General features: G+C 45.7%; 1 protein-coding gene across 1 annotated transcript in view; it reads right to left on the bottom strand.

Moving 5' to 3' along the window:
* sycp1 (synaptonemal complex protein 1) overlaps positions 1-24314 on the bottom strand; it is a 270092-nt gene that overhangs the window by 148201 nt on the left and 97577 nt on the right. The window contains exon 6 of the mRNA XM_078546139.1: positions 11427-11535. Coding sequence (XP_078402265.1) covers positions 11427-11535 — 109 coding nt within the window. The remainder of the gene's footprint in view (positions 1-11426; positions 11536-24314) is intronic.

The raw sequence follows: 24314 nt of genomic DNA, 5'->3' as shown, positions 1-24314 counted from the left end.
GTACTCTAGCTGTGGCCTAAACAGCATTTTATACAGTTCCAGCATAACCTCCCTGCTCTTATATTCTATGCCTTGGCTAATAAAGGCAAGTATCCCATATGCCTTCTTAACCACCTTATCTACCTGTCCCGCTATCTTAAGGAGCGGTGGACATGCACACCAAGGTCCCTCCGATTCTCGGTACTTCCCAGGGTCCTACCATTCATCGTGTATTCCCGTGCCTTGTTTGTCCTGCCCAAGTGCATCACCTCACACTTATCCAGATTAAATTCCATTTGCCATTGATCAGCCCATCTGACCAGCCCATCTATATCCTCCTGTAATCTAAGGCTATCCTCATTATTTACCACCCCACCAATTTTCGTGTCATCCGCGAACTTACTGATCAACCTTCCTACATTCAAGTCTAAATTGTTTATATATACCACAAACAGCAAGGGACCCAACACCGATCCCTGTGGAACCCCACTGGACACAGGCATCCAGTCACAAAAACACCCCTCGACCATCACCCTCTGCTTCCTGCCACTCAGCCAATTCTGGATTCAATTTGTCAAATTGCCTTGGATCTCATGGGCTCTTACCTTCGTTATCAGTCTCCCATGCGGGACCTTATCAAAAGCCTTGCTGAAGTCCAAGTAGGCTAAGTCAAATACATTGCCCTCATCTACATACCTGGTCACCTCTTCGAAAAATTCAATCAAATTGATCAAACATGACCTCCCCTTAACAAAACCATGCTGACTGTCCTTGATTAATCCCTGCCTCTCCAAGTGTAGATTAATTCTGTCCCTCAGAATTGCTTCCAATAGTTTCCCCACCACTGAGGTTAGACTGACTGGCCTGTAGTTCCCTGGTTTATCCCTTCCCCGTTTCTTTAATAACGGTACCACATTGGCTGTCCTCCAGTCCTCTGGCACCTCTCCTGTGGCCAGAGAGGTATTGAAAATTATTTGGCTTCTGGATTACTAGTCCAGTGACATTACCACTAAGCTACCGTCTCTCCCTAAACTAGGAGAATACATGGTCATCTGTTGCACTGATTCAAAGGCTGAACATATGGTTGAGCTGACTATATTGAAACCTTTTTAAGTAGCCTGAACAGATGGCCATCTGTCGCTTGCTTCAAAGGCTCAACAGATGCTTGACTGTCAATCAAAGGAAACAATAAATCACAGAGTCCAACTGACACATTAAAATCTCAATCTTAATACTGCTGAATGCAGAAAAGCACATTCCCCACTGGATAAAGTACTCTAATGAAACTGAATGTTTTCATAATGCTGGTCAATTTAATGGTCACCTTTCCGATACAAAAAACCCTATCATTAACCACTCTAATAAAAACATATTTGATTTATCATACACCATTGCATTATGACATGCGAAGATGTCAACACCTTTCGAACTTGACTGTCAAAATGTTCCCGACTTCAGACTAAGACTCTCCATGGTTCACAACTCATCTGAGCTGTGTGAACCATGTTCTCCCACCAAAATGGGCCTAGCTCCATGGAAATAGCTGGGGGTGAGGAGCTGCGGGGTGTCTAAAACGCCCAGCCCCATAATTGAGTCGGCAAGTCAAAGTATCCGTGTGGGATCACTTTTTATCCCGGGCCATAAAAACCCAAGGGAATGTGGCTGGGAAACTCGGAATCGAGGCCCACCAAAGCAACAGTCTTCCACTGTAAGGAATTTGTTTCTTTAGGATAAGCTTTTACATGAATGCATTTATAGCTTTGATGCCACTGGAATAAAATATCACTTTGCTGGAACTTTCATGTATTCCGTGTGCTTAAATCCTGCTTAAGATTGGCCCCTCTCAGGACCATGGCACCTTACCTCCTGTCCACCTGTATTACTAATGCCTCCCACATTGCATCCATCAGTGTGGAGCAACCAAGACTATCAGTGTCTCCGGCTGTATGCAGAAATCGCCAGCAGCATTAAGAGGAAACCAACAATGGAAGCACAGGAACTTGAACCACGATCATTCAGATGAGGTAAAACATTGTGTCTTACCCACCATGATCTGAACAGGCTTGGGCATGCTGTGAATTTCAGCTCCACCTCTCACTCTCCACCTAATGCACTGCCCAAAAATTGGTGTAAATGAATTTTGCACCCTTTGTTTCCATCTTCTTCAGATTGACAGCGAGGTCAATTTTCTTACAAGCATTCAAGAAATTATCACAGGTTACCAGGAGATCCTCTTCAGTGTTGGTTAGGATATAAATGTTGGGTAGAATACTGTTCTGTAAACAGTGTCATAAAATTCTGAATATGCATGTGATTATTTTACATAATTATTGAATATGGTGGTACTCTGTAAAGAAGGATGTGTGTCTGTGTGTGCATGTGTGTGTGTTGGTGTGTGTGTGTCCATGATAAATTAAACTGGAAAGATTAATCAAGACAGCTTGTTTGTGGGAATTGGGAGATAAAAGGTAAAGGTGCTAGACGCATGCATTTGCAATAAGAGATTTTGGCGAGGTGGATTTACAATAGGTTGGGTTTTAAAATTTGCATTCGATGATAGTTAGGGACTTGACTTTTCAACTGTTAAATTTCAAAGGAGAGTGTAGAAGCGACAAGGGAGTTTGAGAACTTACAAAGGTTTCTTAAATTAACAGGGGAAGGTTATTAAATTTTATTTGACCCGCAAGTGGAGGCAAAAGGAAAACATGAAAGATTTTTATATTTGGAAAAGTTGAGTTTAAAGATGTGTTTGAGAACAATGGAATCAAAGATGAAAGGGAAAAAAATACTAAGATAAAGGTGTTTAGTTGAGTTGTGGTGGCCTTGTGGGGAAGATGTTCTGAGACCAGCTCTGTGCTGAGAGGAGGTGTGGAATCTGAAGCAGCCATCCAGTTTCAAGCCAGAAAAGTCTTTGTTTTCAGAAAGAAGTCTGTTTCTGAACCTTTCTTTTGGATTTCCACAGCAGAGTGGAAGAGAATGAAAAGTCGTGTGGTATACCCTTTAGTAAAGTGACTGCAGTTTTTACCTTGGGTAATATTACAGATTTTTTGTGGTTAAAAATCTCTAATGGAGTTGTTGCCAAGTAGCTTACTTGTGTGTTCTGACCAAGTGGGTTTATTTGGGGGGGGTGGATGTTTTGTAAGACTGTTTTAACTGTGGGTAGAATTTTGCGCTAAGCGGGCGGGCGTGTGCCTGACCCGCTCAAGCATAAAATAGCATGTGATGACATCAGTGAGCGCCGGATGTCATCATGCACTTGCACGATATTTCGGTCAGCAGGTGGGCGCGGGAGTTGGAGCCCCACTAGCCATCAACTACAAGGCCAGGTAAGGCCATTTAAAAGGCAATTAAGCTGGATTTTACATTGCCGTGCGATTTCGCACTCGTCTCACAGGCAAAACGGGCAGGCAGGCTGCCGACAATTTGTTAAACCTCATCCAAGGGTGGGATAAAAAGTGTCAGCAGCATTGGTAGTGTGAATAGTGAGAAGTTCTGCAAATAGTTTGCTGCTGGTTGCTTATCAGTACTTGGTAGCTTAATCTCTGTTCGGGGCTTCATTCTTGGCATTTCCTAGCTTCATTTCAGGACTTATTGGTGTCTGCAAGGCCCCCGGAGGATTCAGACCATGTGGACTCTTCCAAGTAACAGGCAGCCTTCCATTACCCTGGTTACGGGAACTGTGGTCTCTGCTGGTGGCACCTCCTCTGAGGAGGAAGAAAGGGGCAGAAGGGAAAGGAGGCCAGATGTCCCAATGCAACTTCCAGGGGAGGGACCTGTGGGGGGGCGAGGCACAGGCACAAGGGGCACAGGGCCAGCAGGAAGTCCAAAGCAGAAGGGGCTGCAGAAGATACCACTATCCTGCTGCCAAGGTTTACAGGTGGCGATGCAGCTACCTCAAAATGTCTGAGGTGCAATGCTGAAGGGGGCTCTGCCTCTCAAGGGAGACCGTGAACTCCATTTGTCAAATGATTGTGCCTGAGATCAGCTCCAACTGTTTGGGTGGACACCCCATGCCAGTGGCTCTGAAGGTCACAGTGGCTCTCAAATCCTACGCCTCCAGCTCTTTCCAGGGGCCAGTGGGGGATCTGTGTGGAGTCTCTCAATCAGAAGTCCACAATTGGGTGAAGATGGTGGCAGAAGCTCTGTTCAGGCGGGTACAGACCTTTATTCTTTACTGTGCGGACGAGGCCAGCCAGGCTGAACAAGCCAGAGGATTTGCAGCGATTGCTGGGTTCCTTCACATCCAGGGTGCCATTGACTGCACATACGTGGTCATCAAGGTACCAGCGGGTCAACCAGGTGCCTTTGTCAACAGGAAGGGATTCCACTCCATGAACATGCAAATACTGTGTGACCACAGGATGCAGATTCTGCAAGTCTGTACAAGGAACCCTAGCAGCTCCCATCACGCTTATATCCTGAGACACCCAGGTGCCGAAGCTCTTCAGCACTCCAGCCCGACTGGGTGGATGGCTGCTGGGTGACAAGGGCTACCCCTTGAAAAGGTGGCTTATGACACCTTTCCACCACCCAAGAACAGAGGCAGAGCAGCGTTACAATAGGACTCATGCCTCCACAAGGGCAGTGGTAGACAGGACCATCGGCCTTCTCAAGATACGCTTCCAATACCTGGACCGTTCAGGGGGAGCACTACAATAACCCCCAGTGCGGGTATCACTGATAGTGGTTGCATGCTGCGCTCACCACAGTCTGGCACTGGCAAGGGGGGAGCCACTGCAGGAAGAGGACCTTAACGCAGCTGTACAGACCACAGATGATGAACCAGTCAGAAGAGGAGCACGGTGAGGAGAATGCTGATGGCGTGGAGGCAGACCTGGGTAACCTCCAGCAAGGCAGGGACACCAGGGACACTTTGATCCAACGCTCCTTCAGCTAGACTACAAAAGATCTGCTTCCACCTCATGCCAAAGCTGTCGCCTTCATCCCAGATGTCAGAAATGACCTTTTCATTTGCACCCAAAGTCCACTCAATGCCTGTGCAATTAAGTATCCAGCCACCCACGTCCACCATTACATAATGGCATACCCTGCACCAGAAGGAAAAAATGTGAAGCATACTCAGGCCATCAGGACCAAAGCAAATTTAATGTTATTGTCACACTGAATGCATAACGACATTACCATTGCTTGTGTTGATGTCCACCAGCAGACATATAAACCAAACATAGATGAACAGAAAATCACCTGTGAACTGTCCCTCTTGTGCTCATGCTTCAGCTTACGCTTCTGAGTGCTACATCTTGGTGCCACCCTCCCTCGCTGGCACTGGCAGTGGAGACAGCCAACTGACTCTGCTGTCTTGTTGGTCTTTAAGACCTTGGCAATCGTCCTCTGGCCAGTGGAGCCTGTGCTGGCCCCGCCTGGGAGGGAGCGGCCAGTGCCACGGCTGGCAGCTCCCCAGCAATCACAGCCTCATCAAATGCCATGGTCACTGGTGGAAGGTCAGAGAAGCTGCTGCCGTCATCCAGAGTGCCCTAAGAGGAACCAGCAGAGACAACAAGCAGCTCATGCGCCAACATGAGGTCATTCTGGACCTCCCTGCTCATTATTGGTGGACAGGCACCAAGCTGGGATACTGCCTAATCCATCTCCCACACTGGCAGGAACCACCTGAGGTCATTGCCTGTGTGAGGGCTTGCAGGTCCGAGTGCAACCCCAGGAACTTCTCATTCTGTCTCTGGAGCTGCCTCTCCATGAGAGTCACCACTCTCTCAATGGAAGAGGCAATGCGCTCGGCCATGAGGATCAACGCAGTGCTCATGCTCCACATGGACTCCTCCACAACAGAAACCGTGGCATGCAGACCCTCATGGATTGCCGCCAGATCCTCCTGCACATCATGCTGGACATCCAGCATCTGCTGCCTAATGGACAACCTCAAAGGCTCATCATCTGCCATCGACTGAGCATTGTCCTGGTCCCCAGCAGTCCTCCACCTACCGCGCCCTGGGCACTCTCTGCCTCTGCCTGCACCTCAAGCGAGTGTGAAGTGCCCTCACCAATGTACACTGACTTTCTAGCCGCCGATCTAACGCCCATCGAGGTGCTGGTATCTGCGCTGGTGCCTAGCTCAGAGAGCAGGTGTGATGCAGGTGGAAATAAAGCCTGGTGGTTCTCCAACGTCAGGGGTGGCCCTTCGGGGTCCAGAAAGCGAGCACGTGTGGCGAATCTAAAAGGGAGAACAAGAAGATATTATTTGTTAAAGTCATCACACTGTCACTGTGCATGCCAGGCACCCTGGTGAGACAATGGAGATCTGCATCATGGTGCCATCATCTTCCATTGATCAATGGGGACTCCAGTTTTGAGGCTCCCATCAATGAAGAGACAACACTAGAATGGTTGCACAGTCAAAAACTCTCATCCCTGTGCACTGCGCTCTTATCTTCATCTGGCATCCCCGCCTCTCCACACCCAGTTGCACATGGAGCGTGCCGGCTCTCCAGCTCAAGGGCGTCCTGCTCATACGTGGTCAGCAGCAGCAGGTTGAGCGGGCCTCCGCCTGTACGTGACCTCTCTGGTTATGGCTCGTCTTCTCCTGGAAGGACAGAGGAGCATTGATTAGTCCACTCTCCACCTGCAGCACCATTGCAGCCTTGCCAACCCCGGCTGAGGAACACCTCGCAGGGCACATCCGAGTCATGGCCCTCAAGTCACAAGGCACTCAGTCCAAGCAGCCAGGGCTCACCATCTTGGCCAGCTCTGGCATCATTAACAGTTGGCACTCAGGCTCTAGCATCCCAGAGGTCCACGGGGGGGGAGGGGGAGAGAGATGGCCACACCTTAACGCTTCTGCACAGTGACCCATGCCAACATGGTACTCACCCTTCCTGAGCGCAGAAGGTCATTGCACCTCTTCCGGCATTGCACCAATGTGCGCCACACCACGTCATGGCTGCTAATGAGCAATGCAACCTCCTCCCATGCCCTCTTTGTGAGGTGCGGTGGCCTTCTCCTCCCATCAGTGGGTACTAGGTTGTCCGTCCTGGCATCCATCTCCTCCAGGAGCACCGCGATGCACAAAAGCAGGAGGCCGAGTGCTCACTCGACCTTCCCTCCCACCTGGCATCTCCAGCTGCACTTGACTCCATCACATGAGTTTTCTAATGCAGAACAGATGTTCTTCTGTGACAGCCTTCCAGGGGCTGTCTGTGCTGTTGTAAACCGGCCGCCAGGTCACCATTGGACCCAGTCGCCGATAAGCCCCCTGCCCTGCTCGGCCCTTCCCAACCAGTGGGGAGCCACATTTTACACTGGGCCAGCCTTAATTTGCCCGCCAGCATGAAATTGCGGTCGGGTTTCCTGGCCAATCCCTGGCCCGCCAACTGTGCCCGCCCACCAAACTCAAAATTCTGCCCCGTATAACTTTAATCTTGTGTGCTTAAGTTTCTTTTCTTCGTGTTAATAAATCTTTTAATTTTAAAATCTTAAAAGTGTTACTGGGGTTCTATGCTCCTGGGATCAGTGGTTTTTCCCTTTGTTTTCAAAATGCCAAAAGAAGGGTTATAACCAGTGGGACAAGTTTCCCCTTGGGATTTGGCTTGCTCAGCAAATGACATCGGCTGCGGTCGTAACAGAATCTTTTACACCATCTGAACAGGTAAAGGCACGGAGTTTAACATCTCATCTAAAAGATGGTATCTCTGACAATACACCACTAAAGTGTTCACCTAAATTATGTATTCCTGTCCTGGGGTGAGACAGGTACTCAAACTTCAACTCAGAAGAAAGACTGATGATGCTAAGCCATCTTAATATACGATGATGAAAGTGGCTGAAAACAAAATTCCTTTATTTTACAACAAGGAATCATATAATTACAACACTTGCCCTATCATACGCTGCAGCAGGGTACAGTGTACCTGTCTGGCAAAGGTCATCATCCACACATTTTGCTGACACTCAACTGAATGCAACAGTGCACATCATAACTGGAACTCTCCACTCAACACCTCTCCCCTGGCTTCCTGTCCTTGTAAACATCACTCTGCCACACATCCACCGACTGATGAAAACCCACAAGATGGATGAAACCATCCATGCTGCACGTCACTTAGCACTCCATAATGACCTGCTCAACCCTTCCATCTCGCCGCCCCATATGGAGCACTTTTCCTGAGGAAGACCCACCAGCCGACATCATTCGGATCAAGGAACGGGAAGCACGGGAAGTCACTAACAAGTTCCTTGTGACAAACCCCCAGAATCGGTCCCAATGCCCCAGGAATCTAAATCCCTCCCTCTTACACCATGTCTCTAGTCACACATTCACCTGGTCTGTTCTCCGAATAGGCCTGTTCCTAATCTTGCTAGCACGTGGCACTGGGAGTAATCGTGAGATTACTACCTTTGAGGTCTTGCTTTTTAATTTATTTCCTAGCTCCTTGTATTCTGCATTCAGGACTGCATCCCTCTTTTTACCTATGTCATTGGTACCATTGGTGGCCATGCCTTCAGCTGCCAAGGCCCTAAGCTCTGGGATTCCGTCCCTACACCTTTCTGCCTCTCTACCTCGATTTTCTCCTTTAAAGACACTCCTTAAAACCTACATAATGACCAAGATTTTGGTCATCTGGCCTAATATCTCCTTCCGTGGCTTGGTCATACTTTGTTTTGTAATGTTCCTTTGAAGCACATTGGGGTATTTTATGACATTAAAGTCCCTTTATGAACACAAATTGCTGTTATGTACATGAGAACTTTGAATCACTGGGCTGGATTTTATGCCACCCCCCCCGCCCCCCCACCGCTGGGTGCGTTTTCAGCGGGTGGGGGTGTGGGGGCCAAACCCACCACCTTCCCACCCAGCCCCAAGCTGTCCCCCATAATATGATAGATGGGTGGGAGCCAAAATCGGCAGCCCACTGGCCATTTTTAAATAAATAATTAAATAAATTATTGAGCTAGCACCAAGCCAATTGCCCGGATAATATGCTGCCCATGCCATAAAATGCTCAATGCGGGCAGACGGTTAGAAGTGGGCAGGCCATTATTTGAATAGAATTTTGTAAAGGCAGGAAGGAAGAGGGGCACAACATTCAAGGGGTCCCCTTTGCGTAATAGGGGCACCCTCAACCAAAATGTTGCTCTCCCCTTTGTTCACGTGCCTGGCCTCCAAAACACGCCCTCCCATGCCCCTCAACCCTCTCCCTATACTGCCCAATCCCTTCCAGATCAAGACCCCCGACATACCTGGGTCTGGTCACCATGGCTGTCTTCTTGGTGGGCTTACTTGTAGCCCAAGCAGCTACAAGTATTCAGTTCTGGCACTGCTGATACTACTAGAGCTGCCATCCAATTCTCGAGGGTGGGCCTTCCTCCCAGTGAGAGTTGGAAGTCCTAATCGCAGTCTGTTTAGGTTGTCGGCAGCACGTTTTGGCCACGGGACAGACTTTTCTCGGCTTGTCAGCTGCCGGTCAACTCCTGCAACGGGCAGGCGAACAATATGTCCCCCGCAAAATCTAGCCCACTGTAACTGATGTCTCCAAACATATGGTGGAAGCCACAATCTCCAAACTAATTTAAGCTATGTTTCTGAAATTTATATTTTTGCCTCATTTTGCAAAGTTTGCTAAAACTGGATGACAAGCTGAATGCTCTGTGCCATCTGTCAACACAATTGACTATGCTAATTTTCAATGGTGCAGTTCCATTTCCCTTACTGGTCAATAGAGCTAAGCAGCTTTAGAGAATACAGAGATTAGAGCACAAGTAGAGGAAAGGTCGAATACCTGGTTCTTAATAACCAGACAATGAGGTAGGCACACAAAAGTTCAGCAAACTGTCTCCCATTCCTAAACTCACATATACTGGTCTAAGAGAAAAAGAGAGAGAGTGTTCATCAGGCCAAGGGTGCACAACAGTCTGAAAGGGGGCTCTCACCTGTTGTTTCCTACAGGGGATCTGGGGTCACTGGGGAGAGAGAAAAAAAGGTTTATCCAGGTCGAGGTGCAGCTTGCTCTTCTGCACCACGTCCAACAATGCCAAATCACATCAACACATTTCACAGGGACACATGCATCCCCCTCTGCCAGAAACAATAGGAAGCCCATTCTCTATCTGTTGTTGCGTTTGTAAGAGTGATATATTTCAATGCACCTCTGCGGAAGTTGGAAACAAAATTAAAAAGACGGAATTTCATGATCCCAAAGTCAAAATTATGACAAATGGCAGAAATTTTTCAATCCTGAATATATCAAAGTGCTTATCTTTGAATTTTATGCTCCTCAAAATTCTAAAATTGTTAAAAATGAAGCAGAAAAAGATACAAATTGCAAAAACAAAAGATAAACTAATATACCAAATAAAATGCAAATACCCCAAAAAATCAAAATTGTAAGACAATCAATGTCAAGCCAAAATCAAGAGATTAACTTTAGGAGATGAACTAACAAAGGCCAGGAAATTATTTCTCCAAAGAGGAGATTTTATTCAGGCCTAGAGCTATGCCTTTACATATCTTAAGAAATCCTCAGGAAATCACAGCAATATTTTAAATATTCTTGAATTACATGTATTTAGTTTTATTCATTTGGGGATTGACGTGGGCGTCGCTGGCTAGGCCAGCATTTATTGTCCATCCCTAACTGCCCTTCAGAAGACGGTGGTGAGCTGCCTTCTTGAACCGCTGCAGTCCCTGTGGTGTAGGTACATCCACAGTGCTGTTAGGGATGGAGTTCCAGGATTTTGATCCAGCGACAGTGAAGGAACGGCGATATACTTCCAAGTCAGGATGGTAAGTGGCTTGGAAGGAAACTTCCAGGTGGTGGTGTTCCCATGTATCTGCTGCCCTTGTCCTTCTAGATGGTAGTGGTCGTGGGTTTGGAAAGTGCTGTCTAAGCAGTCTTGGTGAGGTCCTGCAGTGTATCTTGTAGAGGGTACACACTGCTGCTACTGTGCATCAGTGTTGGAGGGAATGAATACTTGTGGATTGGGTGCCAATCAAACGAGCTGCTTTGTCCTGGATGGTGTCAAGCTTCTTGAGTGTTATTGGAACTGCACTCATCAAGCAAATGGAGAATATTCCCTTACATTCCTGACTTGTGCCTTGTAGATTGTGGACAGGCTTTGGGGAGTCAGGAGGTGAGTTACTCACTGCAGGATTCCGAGTCTCTGACTAGCTCTTGTAGCCACAGTCTCCATGTCTCATGATATTGCCTCGTAGGAGACGGATTAAGTTGTCCAGGATTGCAAAGCAGAACTGCATAGCAACCAGGCCCAAGTAATAACACTTGATGAAGGTGATATTATTTTGCTGTTTTATTGATAAATAACACAACTTGTCAAAAGTCAAATTAAGGTAACTGCATTACTCCATCCTGGATTCCATAGATTTGCAAAATTCCAATTCTTTCTCCCCCTCACTCCTCGAGCTTGCCATCACATAAATTAAACTTACATTGACCAAAAGAGGTAAAATCACTTACTGATTGCTTCCTCTAGCTGATCACATCTGAGTTTGGACTCTTGTAGATGAATCCATGTTTCATGAAGCTCGCCGTCTTTTTGTTTACACTGCTGTTGCAACTGTTGTACCTTGAAATGGATAGTTTTTAAAGATAAATAATTTCTATTTGAGAGAACAGATAAAAGTACACTAACATCATTTTCAGATTGATGTGAAGAAACATATTACATGTTATAGTGAGACATAATTTAAACACTCTTACTGTGAGATTCTACAAACAGGAAATTTTGAAATTTAAGGACTGAAATTCATTTTTGTTGCACTGTCGTTGCAAATATGGGGGACAGTGGTGTAGAGGTAATGGAACTGGACTAGTAGTCCAGAGTCCCATGCTAATACTTTGGGGATAAGTGTTCAAAACCCACCATGGCAGCAGATGGAAGTTAAATTCAATAAATTAATTTGGAATTAAAAGCTAGTCTCAGTGATGGTGGCAATGGAATACTGGATTGCCATAAAACCCCATCTGATTCACCAATATTCGTTAGAGAAGAAACTCTGTCATTTTTACTTGGTATCGCCTACATGTGACTCCAGACCCGCATAATGTGGTTGACTTTTAATTGCCATCTGAAGTGGCAAACCACTCAGTTGTGCCAAACTGCTAAAAAAAGTCAAAAAGCAATAAAAGCAGTCAAATCACCAGCATCAATCTAGGCATCAAAAATGAAAATAGCACACACTGTGCTCAATCATCCCTGCAAATTCCTTCTTACTAACATCTGGAGGCTTGTGTTAAAATTAGGAAAGCTGTCCTACAGGCTATTCAAGCAACAGCCTGACATAGCCATTCTCATTAAATCATACCTTACAGCCAATGTCCCATGCACCTCCATTACCATAACAAAAACAGAATTACCTGGAAAAACTCAGCAGGTCTGGCAGCATCGGTGGAGAAGAAATCAGTTAACGTTTCGAGCCTTCATGGCCCTTCGGCAGAACTGAAGCATAGTTAGGAGAGGGGTGAAATATAAACTGGTTTAAGGTGGGGGGGCGGGGGGGGGAGAGAGAAGTTGAGGGTGTGGTGATTGTGGAGATAAGCAAGCAGTGATAGGAGCAGATAATCAAAAGATGTCACAGACAAAAGGATCAAAGAGGTGTTGAAGGTGGTGATATTTGTCTAAGAAAAGTGCTAATTAAGAATTGAAGACAGGACACTCAAAGTACAGCTCTAGTGGGGGTGGGGTGGAAAGACTAACAAGGTTTTAGTTTTAGATTTAAAAATAATGGAAATAGGTGGGGAAAGAAGAATCTATATAAATTATTGAAAAAAAAAGGGGGGGGGGGGAGAAATGGGGTGGGGATGGGGGGAGGGGGAGTTTAAGATCTAAAGTTGTTGAATTCAATATTCAGCCCGGAAGGCTGTAAAGTGCCTAGTCGGAAGATGAGGTGCTGTTCCTCCAGTTTGCGTTGGGCTTCACTGGAACAATGCAGCAAGCCAGGGACAGACATGTGGGCAAGAGAACAGGGTGGAGTGTTAAAATGGCAAGCGACAGGGAGGTTTGGGTCTTTCTTGCGGACAGACCGCAGGTGTTCTGCAAAGCGGTCGCCCAGTTTGCGTTTGGTCTCTCCAATGTAGAGGAGACCGCATTGGGAGCAACGAATGCAGTAGACTAAGTTAGGGGAAATGCAAGTGAAATGCTGCTTCACTTGAAAGGAGTGTTTGGGCCCTTGGACGGTGAGGAGAGAGGAAGTGAAGGGGCAGGTGTTGCATCTTCTGCGTGGGCATGGGGAGGTGCCATAGGTGGGGGTTGAGGAGTAGGGGGTGATGGAGGAGTGGACCAGGGTGTCCCGGAGGGAACGATCCCTACGGAATGCCGTCAGGGGGGGTGAAGGGAAGATGTGTTTGGTGGTGGCATCATGCTGGAGTTGGCGGAAATGGCGGAGGATGATCCTTTGAATGCGGAGGCTGGTGGGGTGATAAGTGAGGACAAGGGGGGCCCTATCATGTTTCTGGGAAGGAGGAGAAGGCGTGAGGGAGGATGCGCGGGATATGGGCCGGACACGGTTGAGGGCCCTGTCAACGACCGTGGGTGGAAAACCTCGGTTAAGGAAGAAGGAGGACATGTCAGAGGAGCTGTTTTTGAAGGTAGCGTCATCAGAACAGATGCGACGGAGGCGAAGGAACTGAGAGAATGCGATGGAGTCTTTACAGGAAGCGGAGTGTGAGGAGCTGTAGTCGAGGTAGCTGTGGGAGTCGGTAGGCTTGTAATGGATATTGGTGGACAGTCTATCACCAGAAATTGAGACAGAGAGGTCAAGGAAGGGAAGAGAAGTGTCAGAGATGGACCATGTGAAAATGATGGAGGGGTGGAGATTGGAAGCAAAATTAATAAATTTTTCCAGGTCCCGACGAGAGCATGAAGCAGCACCGAAGTAATCATCGATGTACCGGAGAAAGAGTTGTGGGAGGGGGCTGGAGTAGGACTGGAACAAGGAATGTTCCACATACCCCATAAAGAGACAGGCGTAGCTGGGGCCCATGCGGGTACCCATAGCCACACCTTTTATTTGGAGGAAGTGAGAGGAGTTAAAGGAGAAATTGTTCAGTGTGAGAACAAGTTCAGCCAGACGGAGGAGAGTAGTGGTGGATGGGGATTGTTGGGGCCTCTGTTCAAGGAAGAAGCTAAGGGCCCTCAGACCATCCTGGTGGGGGATGGAGGTGTAGAGGGATTGGACATCCATGGTGAAGAGGAAGCGGTTGGGGCCAGGGAACTGGAAATTGTTGATGTGACGTAAGGTGTCAGAGGAATCACGGATGTAGGTGGGAAGGGACTGGACAAGGGGAGAGAGAAGGGAGTCAAGATAACGAGAAATGAGTTCCGTGGGGCAGGAACAGGCTGACACGATCGGTCTGCCAGGACAGTTCTGTTTGTGGATTTTGGGTAGGAGGTAGAAGCGGGCCGTCCGAGGTTGGGCGACTATCAAGTTGGAAGCTGTGGGAGGAAGATCTCCAGAGGAGATGAGGTCAGTGACAGTCCTGGAAACAATGGCTTGATGTTCTGTGGTGGGGTCATGGTCCAGGGAGAGGTAGGAGGAAGTGTCTGCGAGTTGACGCTCATCCTCCGCGAGGTAGAGGTCAATGCGCCAGACAACAACAGCACCACCCTTGTCAGCGGGTTTGATGACAATGTTGGGGTTGGACCTGAGAGAACGGAGTGCAGTGAGTTCAGAGAGAGACAGATTAGAATGGGTGAGAGGAGCAGAGAAATTGAGACGGCTAATGTCACGCCGACAGTTCTCAATGAAAAGATCAAGAGAAGGTAAGAATCCAGAGGGAGGGGTCCAAGTGGAGGGAGAATATTGGAGGTGGGTAAAAGGATCCATTGAACGGGGAGAGGACTCCTGCCCAAAGAAGTGAGCACGGAGACAAAGACGGCGGAAGAAGAGTTCAGCATCATGCCGAGCCCGAAATTCATTGAGATGAGGGCGTAAGGGTATGAAACTAAGTCCTTTGCTGAGCACTGAACGTTCAGCATCGGAGAGGGGAAGGTCAGGGGGTATAGTGAATACGCGGCTGGGGCTGGGATTGGAAGATGGGGTGAGGACGGAGGGACAAGCAGGGGTGGAGGGTCCCAGATGGGTGTTGGTGTCGATGAGTTGTTGGAGCTTGCATTCCTTAGCACTTAATTAGCACCCTTTTTCAAAGCTGCGCGTGCCCCGAGTTTCATTTTATTCTTCGCCTCATCCGTCGCCTCAACAAGAAACTTTTTCTCTTTCTCTCAAGTGCTAAGGAACGCAAGCTCCAACAACTCATCGACACCAACACCCATCTGGGACCCTCCACCCCTGCTTGTCCCTCCGTCCTCACCCCATCTTCCAATCACAGGGCCCTCAACCGTGTCCGGCCCATATCCCGCGCATCCTCCCTCACGCCTTCTCCTCCTTCCCAGAAACATGATAGGGTCCCCCTTGTCCTCACTTATCACCCCACCAGCCTCCGCATTCAAAGGATCATCCTCCGCCATTTCCGCCAACTCCAGCATGATGCCACCACCAAACACATCTTCCCTTCACCCCCCCTGACGGCATTCCGTAGGGATCGTTCCCTCCGGGACACCCTGGTCCACTCCTCCATCACCCCCTACTCCTCAACCCCCACCTATGGCACCTCCCCATGCCCACGCAGAAGATGCAACACCTGCCCCTTCACTTCCTCTCTCCTCACCGTCCAAGGGCCCAAACACTCCTTTCAAGTGAAGCAGCATTTCACTTGCATTTCCTCTAACTTAGTCTACTGCATTCGTTGCTCCCAAATGCGGTCTCCTCTACATTGGAGAGACCAAACGCAAACTGGGCGACCGCTTTGCAGAACACCTGCGGTCTGTCCGCAAGAAAGACCCAAACCTCCCTGTCGCTTGCCATTTTAACACTCCACCCTGTTCTCTTGCCCACATGTCTGTCCCTGGCTTGCTGCATTGTTCCAGTGAAGCCCAACGCAAACTGGAGGAACAGCACCTCATCTTCCGACTAGGCACTTTACAGCCTTCCGGGCTGAATATTGAATTCAACAACTTTAGATCTTAAACTCCCTCTACCCCCATCCCCACCCCGTTTCTCCCGCGCCCCCCTTTTTTTTTCAATAATTTATATAGATTCTTCTTTCCCCACCTATTTCCATTATTTTTAAATCTAAAACTAAAACCTTGTTAGTCTTTCCACCCCACCCCCACTAGAGCTGTACTTTGAGTGTCCTGTCTTCCATTCTTAATTAGCACTTTTCATAGACAAATATCACCACCTTCAACACCTCTTTGATCCTTTTGTCTGTGACATCTTTTGATTATCTGCTCCTATCACTGCTTGCTTATCTCCACAATCACCACACCCTCAACTTCTCTCTCCCCCCCCCCGCCCCCCCACCTTAAACCAGTTTATATTTCACCCCTCTCCTAACTATGCTTCAGTTCTGCCGAAGGGCCATGAAGGCTCGAAACGTTAACTGATTTCTTCTCCACCGATGCTGCCAGACCTGCTGAGTTTTTCCAGGTAATTCTGTTTTTGTTTTGGATTTCCAGCATCCGCAGTAGCTTTTAGCTTTTTGTTTTTACCTCCATTACCATCTCTGGATATGTCCTGTCCCACCAGCAGGTTGTTTGTTGTATTCAACCATAATCTGTAACTCTATGGTCCATATTTCTCATTCTACTATTACCATCAAGCCAGGGGATCAGCTTTGGTTCAATAAGGAGTCCAGGAGAGAATGCCAGGAGCCGCACCAGGCATACCTACAAATGAGGTGTTAACCTGGTGAAGCTACAACACAGGACTACATGCATGTTAAACAGCAGAATCAGCATGCAGTTAAGCAGTGATCACACAACCAACAGTTCAATCAAAGGTCTGCAGTCCAGCCACATTCAATCATGAATGGTGGTGAACAATCAAACAACTACCCAGAGGAGGAGGCTTCACAAACATCTCCATTCTCAATTATGGCAGAGACCAGCACGTCAGTGCAAAGGCAAGGCTAAAACATTTGGCAACATCTTCAGCCAGGAGTGCTGAATGTATGATCCAATTTAGCCTCCTCCTGAGGTCCCCAAAATCACAGCTGTCAGTCTTCAGCCAATTCCATTCATTTAAGAAACTGCTGAAGGAAATGGATACGGTAAAGGCTGGAGGCACTGAAAACATTTCAGCTGTAGTAGTGAAGATTTATGCTCCAGAGCTAGTCATGCCCATAGACAAGCTGTTCCAGTGCAGCTACCAGACTGGAATCTACCCAACAATATGGAATATTGCCAAGGTATGTCCTGTCCACAAAAATCAAGACAAATCCAATCCAGCCAATTTCCTTTGCCTCCACTGGCCCTCTATCCAGCTTCACCTGTCCAACCCTCCCTTAAACAGCTTATATTTCACCACATTTCTATTTCTCTTTAGTTCTGATGAAGAGTCACACAGACTCAAAACATTAACTCTGTCTTTCTCTCCACAGATGCTGTCAGACATGCTGAGTTTTTCCAGCAATTTTTGTTTTTGTTCCAGCCAATTACTTCCCCATCAATCTACTCTCAATCATGAGCAAAGCGATGGAAGGTGTTGCAAGCATTGAGATCAAGCAGCAATTACTCAGCAATGGCACGCTCAACAATGCTGTTTGGATTCCACCAGGACCGCTCGGCTACAGACCTCATTACAGCTTTGGACCAATAGTGGACAAAAGAGCTGAACGTCGTTGGTGAGGTGAGAGCCACTGCCCACACGGCAAGGCAGCATTTGACTGAGTGTGGAATCCAGAAAGCGAAATAAAATTGAACTCAATGGGAATCAGGGGGAAAACTCCCCATTGGTTGGAGATATACCTAGCACAATTGAAGATGGTTGTCGATGTTGGAGGCCAATCATCTCAGCCCGAGGACATCAGTGCAGGAATCCTCAGGGTGGTGTCCTATGCCCAACCATCTTTAGCTGCTACATCAATGACAACCCCACCATCATAAAGTCAGAAGTGGTGATTTTCACAGGACGATTGCACAGTGTTCAAAAAGAACAGAACAAGGTGCTTTCTAAATGGAGAATATCTATAAATAGTGGAGGTCCAAAGAGATTTGGGGGTCCAGATACATAGTTCATTAAAACGTCATGAACAGATATTGAAAATAATCAAAAGGGCTGACTGGATGTTGACTTTTATCTCTAGAATACAAGGGAGCAGAAGTCATGCTTCAGTTATACAAAGCACTGGTTGAGCCACACCTGGACAACTGTGAGCAGTTCTGAGCACCAAACCACAGAAAAAAATGGTGGCCCTGGTGGGAGTTCAGAGCAGATTGAACAAAATGATACCTGAACTCCAAGGGTGAAATTATGAGGAGAGATTACACAAACCACAATTGTATAACCTGAAATTTAGACAATCGAGAGGTAACTTGATCAAAGTTGTCAAGATTTTAAGGGGAGCAGATAGGGTAAATAAAGTAAAACTGGTTGAGGAGTTTAGGACTGGGGGCATAGCCCAAAAATTAGAGTCAGACCTTTCAGGAGTGAAATTAGGATGCACTTTGGCACAGGAAAGGTAGTAGACCTTTGGAACTCTTTTCCGCAAATGGCCATTGATACTAAATCAATTGTTAATATTAAATATGAAATTGATAGATTTTATTTGTTAACCACAGGTATTAAGGGATAGGAACATAGGACCAGCAGTAGGCCATTCCATCCATCGAGCCTGTTCTGCCATTCAATATGATCATGGCTGATCGAACATTTCAATGCCTTTTTCCCACACTATCCTTTTATGTCATTGGTATGTAGAAATCAGTCAATCTCTACTTTAAACACACTCAATGACAGAGCTTCCACGGCCCTAGGGGGTGGAGAATTCCAAAGATTCACAACCTTCTGAGGAAAAGAAATTCTCCTTATCTTAGCGCTAAGTGGCTTCCCCCTTAATTTGAATTTGTGTTCCCTGGTTCTAGACTCCCCAGCCAGGGGAAACATCTTATGTGCACCTATCCAGTCTATCCCTTAAGTATTTTGTAGGTTTCAATGAGATCATCTCTCATTCTTTGAAATGCTAGAGAATACAGGCTCTGTTTCACCAATCTCTCTTCATAGGACAGCCCTGCCTTCCAGGAAACAAGTCTGGTGAACCTTCGTTGCACTCCTTCTATGGCAATAATATCCTTCCTAAGGGAAGGGAACCAAAACTGCAAACAGTACTCCAGGTGCGGTCTAACCAAGGTTCTATACAATTGAGCCAAAACTTCGCTACTCCTGCACTCAAACCCTCTTGTCAACATGCCATTGGTGTTCCTAATTGCCTTCTGCACCTACATGTTAGCCTTCAGTGACTTATTGACGAGGACTACAAGATCCTTTTGTACATCTACACTTTCTAATCTCTTACCATTTAAGAAATACTCTGCGCATCTTTTCCTTTACCAAAATGGATAACCTCATATTTTTCCACATTATATTCCATCTGCCATGTTCTTGCCCAGTCACTAAGGATGTCCAAATCCTCTTGAAGCCACAAGACCATAAGACATAGGAGCAGAAGTAGGTCACGCGGCCCATTGAGTCTGCTCCGCATTCAATGAGATCATGGCTGATCTGATGATCCTCAATTCCACTTTCCTGCCTTTTCCCCATAACCCTTGATTACCTTACTCATTAAAAATCTGTCTATCTCAGCCTTGAATATACTTAATGACCCAACCTCTACTGTCCTCTGCGGTAAAGAATTCCACAGATTCACAACCATCTGAGAGAAGAAATTCCTCCTCATCTCTGTCTTAAATGGATGGCCCTTTGGTCCTAGACTCTCCCACAAGGGAAACAACCTCTCAGCATTTACCCTGTCAAGCCCCCTAAGAATCTTATATGTTTCAATAAGGTTGCCTCTCATTCTTCTAAACTCCAATGAGTACAGGCCCAACCTACTCAACCTTTCCTAATAAGAAAATCCCTCCATACCCGTGATCAACCTGGCGAACTTTCTCTGGACTGCCTCCAATGCCAGTATATCTTTCCTTAGATAAGAGGACCAAAACTGTTCACAATGTTCTAGATGTGGTCTAACTAGTGCCTTGTTTGGTTTTAGCAAAACTTCCCTATTTTTATACTCCATTTCCTTTGAAATAAAGGCTAACATTCCATTTGCCTTACCTATTACCTGCTAACTTGTATGTTAGCTTTTTGGGATTCATGCACAAGAACTCCCAAACCCCTCTGTGCTGTAGCTTTCTGCAGTCTTTCTCCATTTAAATAATATTCAGCTCCTCTATTCTTCCTGCCAAAATGCTTAACCTCACATTTTCCCACAATATATTCCAACTCCCAAGTTTTTGTCCACTCACTTAACCTGTCTCTATCTGTCTGTAGACTCTTTGCATCATCCTCACCACTTGCCTTCCCACATAATTTTGTGTAATCCGCAGACTTGGCAATAGTACATTCACTTCCCTCATCTAAGTCATTAATATATATTGTAAATAATTGTGGCCCCAGAACTGATCCCTGTGGCACTCCACTAGTTACAGGTTGCCATCCTGAAAATGCCCCCCTTATCCCAACTCTCTGTCTTTTATTAGTTAGCCAATCCTCTATCCGTGCTAATATACTACCCCCAACACCATGGGCTCTTATTTCATTAAATAGCCTTATGTGCGGTAACTTATCGAACGACTTTTAGAAATCCAAATATATTATATCTACTGGTTCCCCTTTATCTATCCTGCTTGTTACCTCCTCAAAGAATTCTAATAAATTTGTCAGGCATGATTTCTCCTTCATGAAGCCATGCTGACTCTGCTTAATTAGATTATGCATATCTAAATGCTCAGCTATTACTTCCTTTATAACAGACTCTAACATTATCCCAATGAAGGATGTTAAGCTAACTGGCCTATAGTTACCTGGTTTTTTTGTCTCCCTCCTTTTTTGAATAAGGGCGTTACCTTGGCAGTTTTCCAATCTTCTAGGATTTATCCAGAATCTAAGGATTCTTGGAAGATTACTAACAGTGCATCCACTATTTGTGTAGCTACTTCCTTTAATATTCTAGAATGCAACCTTTCAGGTCTAGGGGACTTATCGGCCTTTAGTCCCATTAGTTTCCCTAGTACTTTTTCTCTAGTGATAGTTATTGTATTTATTTCCTCCACCCTTTTTGCCCCTTAATTATTTAGTATTTTTGGGTTGCTGTTAGCGTCTTCTACCGTGAAGACTGATACAAAGTATTTATTCAACTCCTCTGCCATTCCCTGGTTTCGCATTATTATTTCCTCAGCCTCATTCTACAAGGGGCCTATGTTCACTTTGGGGCCTCTCTCTTCATTTTTATATATTTAAAGATGCACTTACTGTCTGTTTTTATATTACTTGCTAGTTTACCTTCAAAGTTTATATTCTCCCTATTTATTATTTTTGGTCATCTTTTGTTGGTTTTTGAACTTTCCCAATCCTCTGGGTTACCACATAATCTTTGCCACATTGTATGTTTTTTCTATCAATTTGATATCAAACTTTGCATCTTCCTCACAACACACATTCCCGCCTAGCTTTGTGTAATCTGTGAACTTGGAAATATTACATTCGATCCCCACATCCAAATCATTGATATATATTGTGAAAAGCTGGGGCCCCGAGTACTTCTTAAATAGTGGAGTGACATTTGTTACCTTCCAACCTGTAGGAACCATTCCAGAATCTATAGAATTTTGGAAGATGATCACCAATGCATCCACTATCTCCATAGCCATCTTTTTCAACACTGGGATTTAGGTCATCAGGTCCCAGGGACTTATCAACCTTCAGTCACATTAATTTCTTCAATATAACCTTCTTACCAACACAAATTTCCTTCAATTCCTCATTCTCCTTAGTCCTTTGGATCTCTAATTCTCAGAGATTTCTTGTATCTTCCACAGCGATGAAAGGCACAAAGTAATCATTTAACTTCTCTGCCATTTCTCTATTCCCCATTATAAATTGTCCTGAATCTGCCTATGATGGATCCACATTTGTCTTAGCCAAATATTTTCTTTTTACATAGGAGCATTTACAGTCCGTTTTTATGTTTTTTGGTAGCTCACATTTATATTCTATTCTCCCTTTCTTAATCAGTTCCTTGGTCCTCCTTTGCTGTTTTCTAGAATCCTCCAAATCCTCAAGTTTACAACAATTTCTGGCAACTTTATAGGCTTTTTCTTTTAATCTTATACAATCTTTAACTTCCTTTGTTAGCCATGGTTGGCTGACTTTTCTTTTTGGGGTTTTGTGCCTTTAAGAAATGTATATTTGCTGTAAACTGTGTAATAATTCTTTAAAGACAGTCCATTGCATATGTACAGTCATGTCTTTTAATGTATTTTCCTGTCCACCTCAGCCAATTTGTCCCTCATACTTGCATAATTTTCTTTGTTCAAATTTAATACCCTGACTTCAGATTGAACTACCTCACTTTCAAACATAATGTAAAATTCTATCACATTATGGTCACTCATCCCTAAAGGTTCTTTGACAACAAAATTATTAATTAGCCCTTTTTCATTACATAATCTAAAATAGCCTGTTCTCTTGTCGGTTCCTCAGCATACTAGTCTAGAAAACCATCCCTAACACACTCCAGAAACTCACCTTCCACAGAATTAGTACTCATTAGGTCTACCCAGTCTATAAGCAGATTGAAGTCACCCATGATTACTGTATTACCTGTGTTACATGCTTCTCTAATCTCCTGAATAATACCTTGCCCCACACTAGCACTACTGTTTGGTGGCCTATAGACAACTCCTAACAATGTTTGCTGCCCCTTGCTGTTTCTTAGCTCCACCCAAACAGATTCCACATCTTGTTCTTCCCTTCTGAGATCCTCCCTTACTAATATACTGATCACATCTCTTATTATCAGTGCAACTCCACCTCCTTTTCCTTTTTGCCTGTCCTTCCTAAATGTTGAATATCCTTGAATATTTAGTTCCCAGTCTTGGTCACCCTGCAGCCATGTTTCCATAATGGCAATTAAATCATACCCATTTACCTTCATTTATGCCTTTAAATCATCTATCTTGGATATGGGGCAAAAGTATGTATATGGAGTGAGGTCACAGATCAGCCATGATCTCACTGAAAGGCAGAATAGGCTCGAGGAGCTAAATGACCTTCTACTGTTCCTATGATCCTATGTTCAATATCTTATCCAAAAGACAGCACATCCAGAAGTACAGTACAGAACTGTTAGTCTACATTATTTGCTCTGGAGTGGTGCTTAAATCCATCACCTCTTGATTAAGAGGTGGAAATGTTACCACTGACTTCAAGGTGACATTTAAGTGACTACAAACATAAGAAAGGATTGAGCACCCAATTTTAATAAATTATTATTAAACAGCCCTGCTGCTAAGAATCACTATTTGAAGCTGTTCTTCTTACAAGTCCTTCAAAAAGAACATATTCACTATGATTCCCAAATAATGCAACAATTAACTCCCAGAAACTTCCCTCCAACACTGTGCCCTTCCTTCACTGCCACTGGGTCAAAATCTTGGAACTCCTTCCCTAAAAGCACTGTGAGTGCATCTACACCACATGGACTGCAGCAGTTCAAGAAGGTAGCTCACCGCCACATTCTCAAGGGTAGTAAGGGATAGGCAATAAACGTTGGCCTAATAGCAATACCTACATCCCATGAATGAATAAAAAAATAAATTCCCATAGTGCTTTTACTCGAAGGAGATGTTTGAAAGTGCAAAGACATCAAAGTTTGCATCAACCGCCCTACACGTAACAGACTATGCTCTTTCAAGAGCCAGTGAGCAAAACAAATCAATCATAAATCCTGAAATTCATCCAAAATCATACCACTCAACTTCTAAAACAGCCTCATTATTTACACTAACTCTTTGATAGCCTGTAAGTTCACAAAACGTTGCAACTAACTTAATATATACCATTATATCCTTGTAAACAATTATATGAGCTGAGTGCGCCTTGAGTGAATCATCGATGCATCCCTGTGATTCCTGCCACCCCACTCCATCTGCCAACGCATGTGCAGGTTCTCCCACTGCTGACGTCACTGTCGGGCACCTGCTCTCTGCCGCCCGTTCCCTGCCCTCCCTTCGGTGCTCTCCACTCCTTTTCACTAGCTGCTCCCTAAGACCCAAGTTCTCCACCTCCCACTACCGCTCCTTCACACTTCCACTCACTCCTGCTTATCACTTACTCCACTCATCGTTCACTCCTGCTTGCAGCTCCCTTCACTTGAGCAGCAGCTGGTGGGCAATGCAGGAGGCGGGAGGGAGCAGCAAGTGGCAGGGGTAAGGGAGGAGGGAGGGATGGAAAGAGCGGGAGTGAATGGTGAGTGGAAGGAAGCAGAGACAGGAGGGAGAAGTAG

This window comes from Cetorhinus maximus, chromosome 8, assembly GCF_964194155.1.
Source record: "Cetorhinus maximus chromosome 8, sCetMax3.hap1.1, whole genome shotgun sequence".
NCBI lineage: Eukaryota > Metazoa > Chordata > Chondrichthyes > Lamniformes > Cetorhinidae > Cetorhinus > Cetorhinus maximus.
This window is presented reverse-complemented; position numbering and strand designations above follow the sequence as displayed.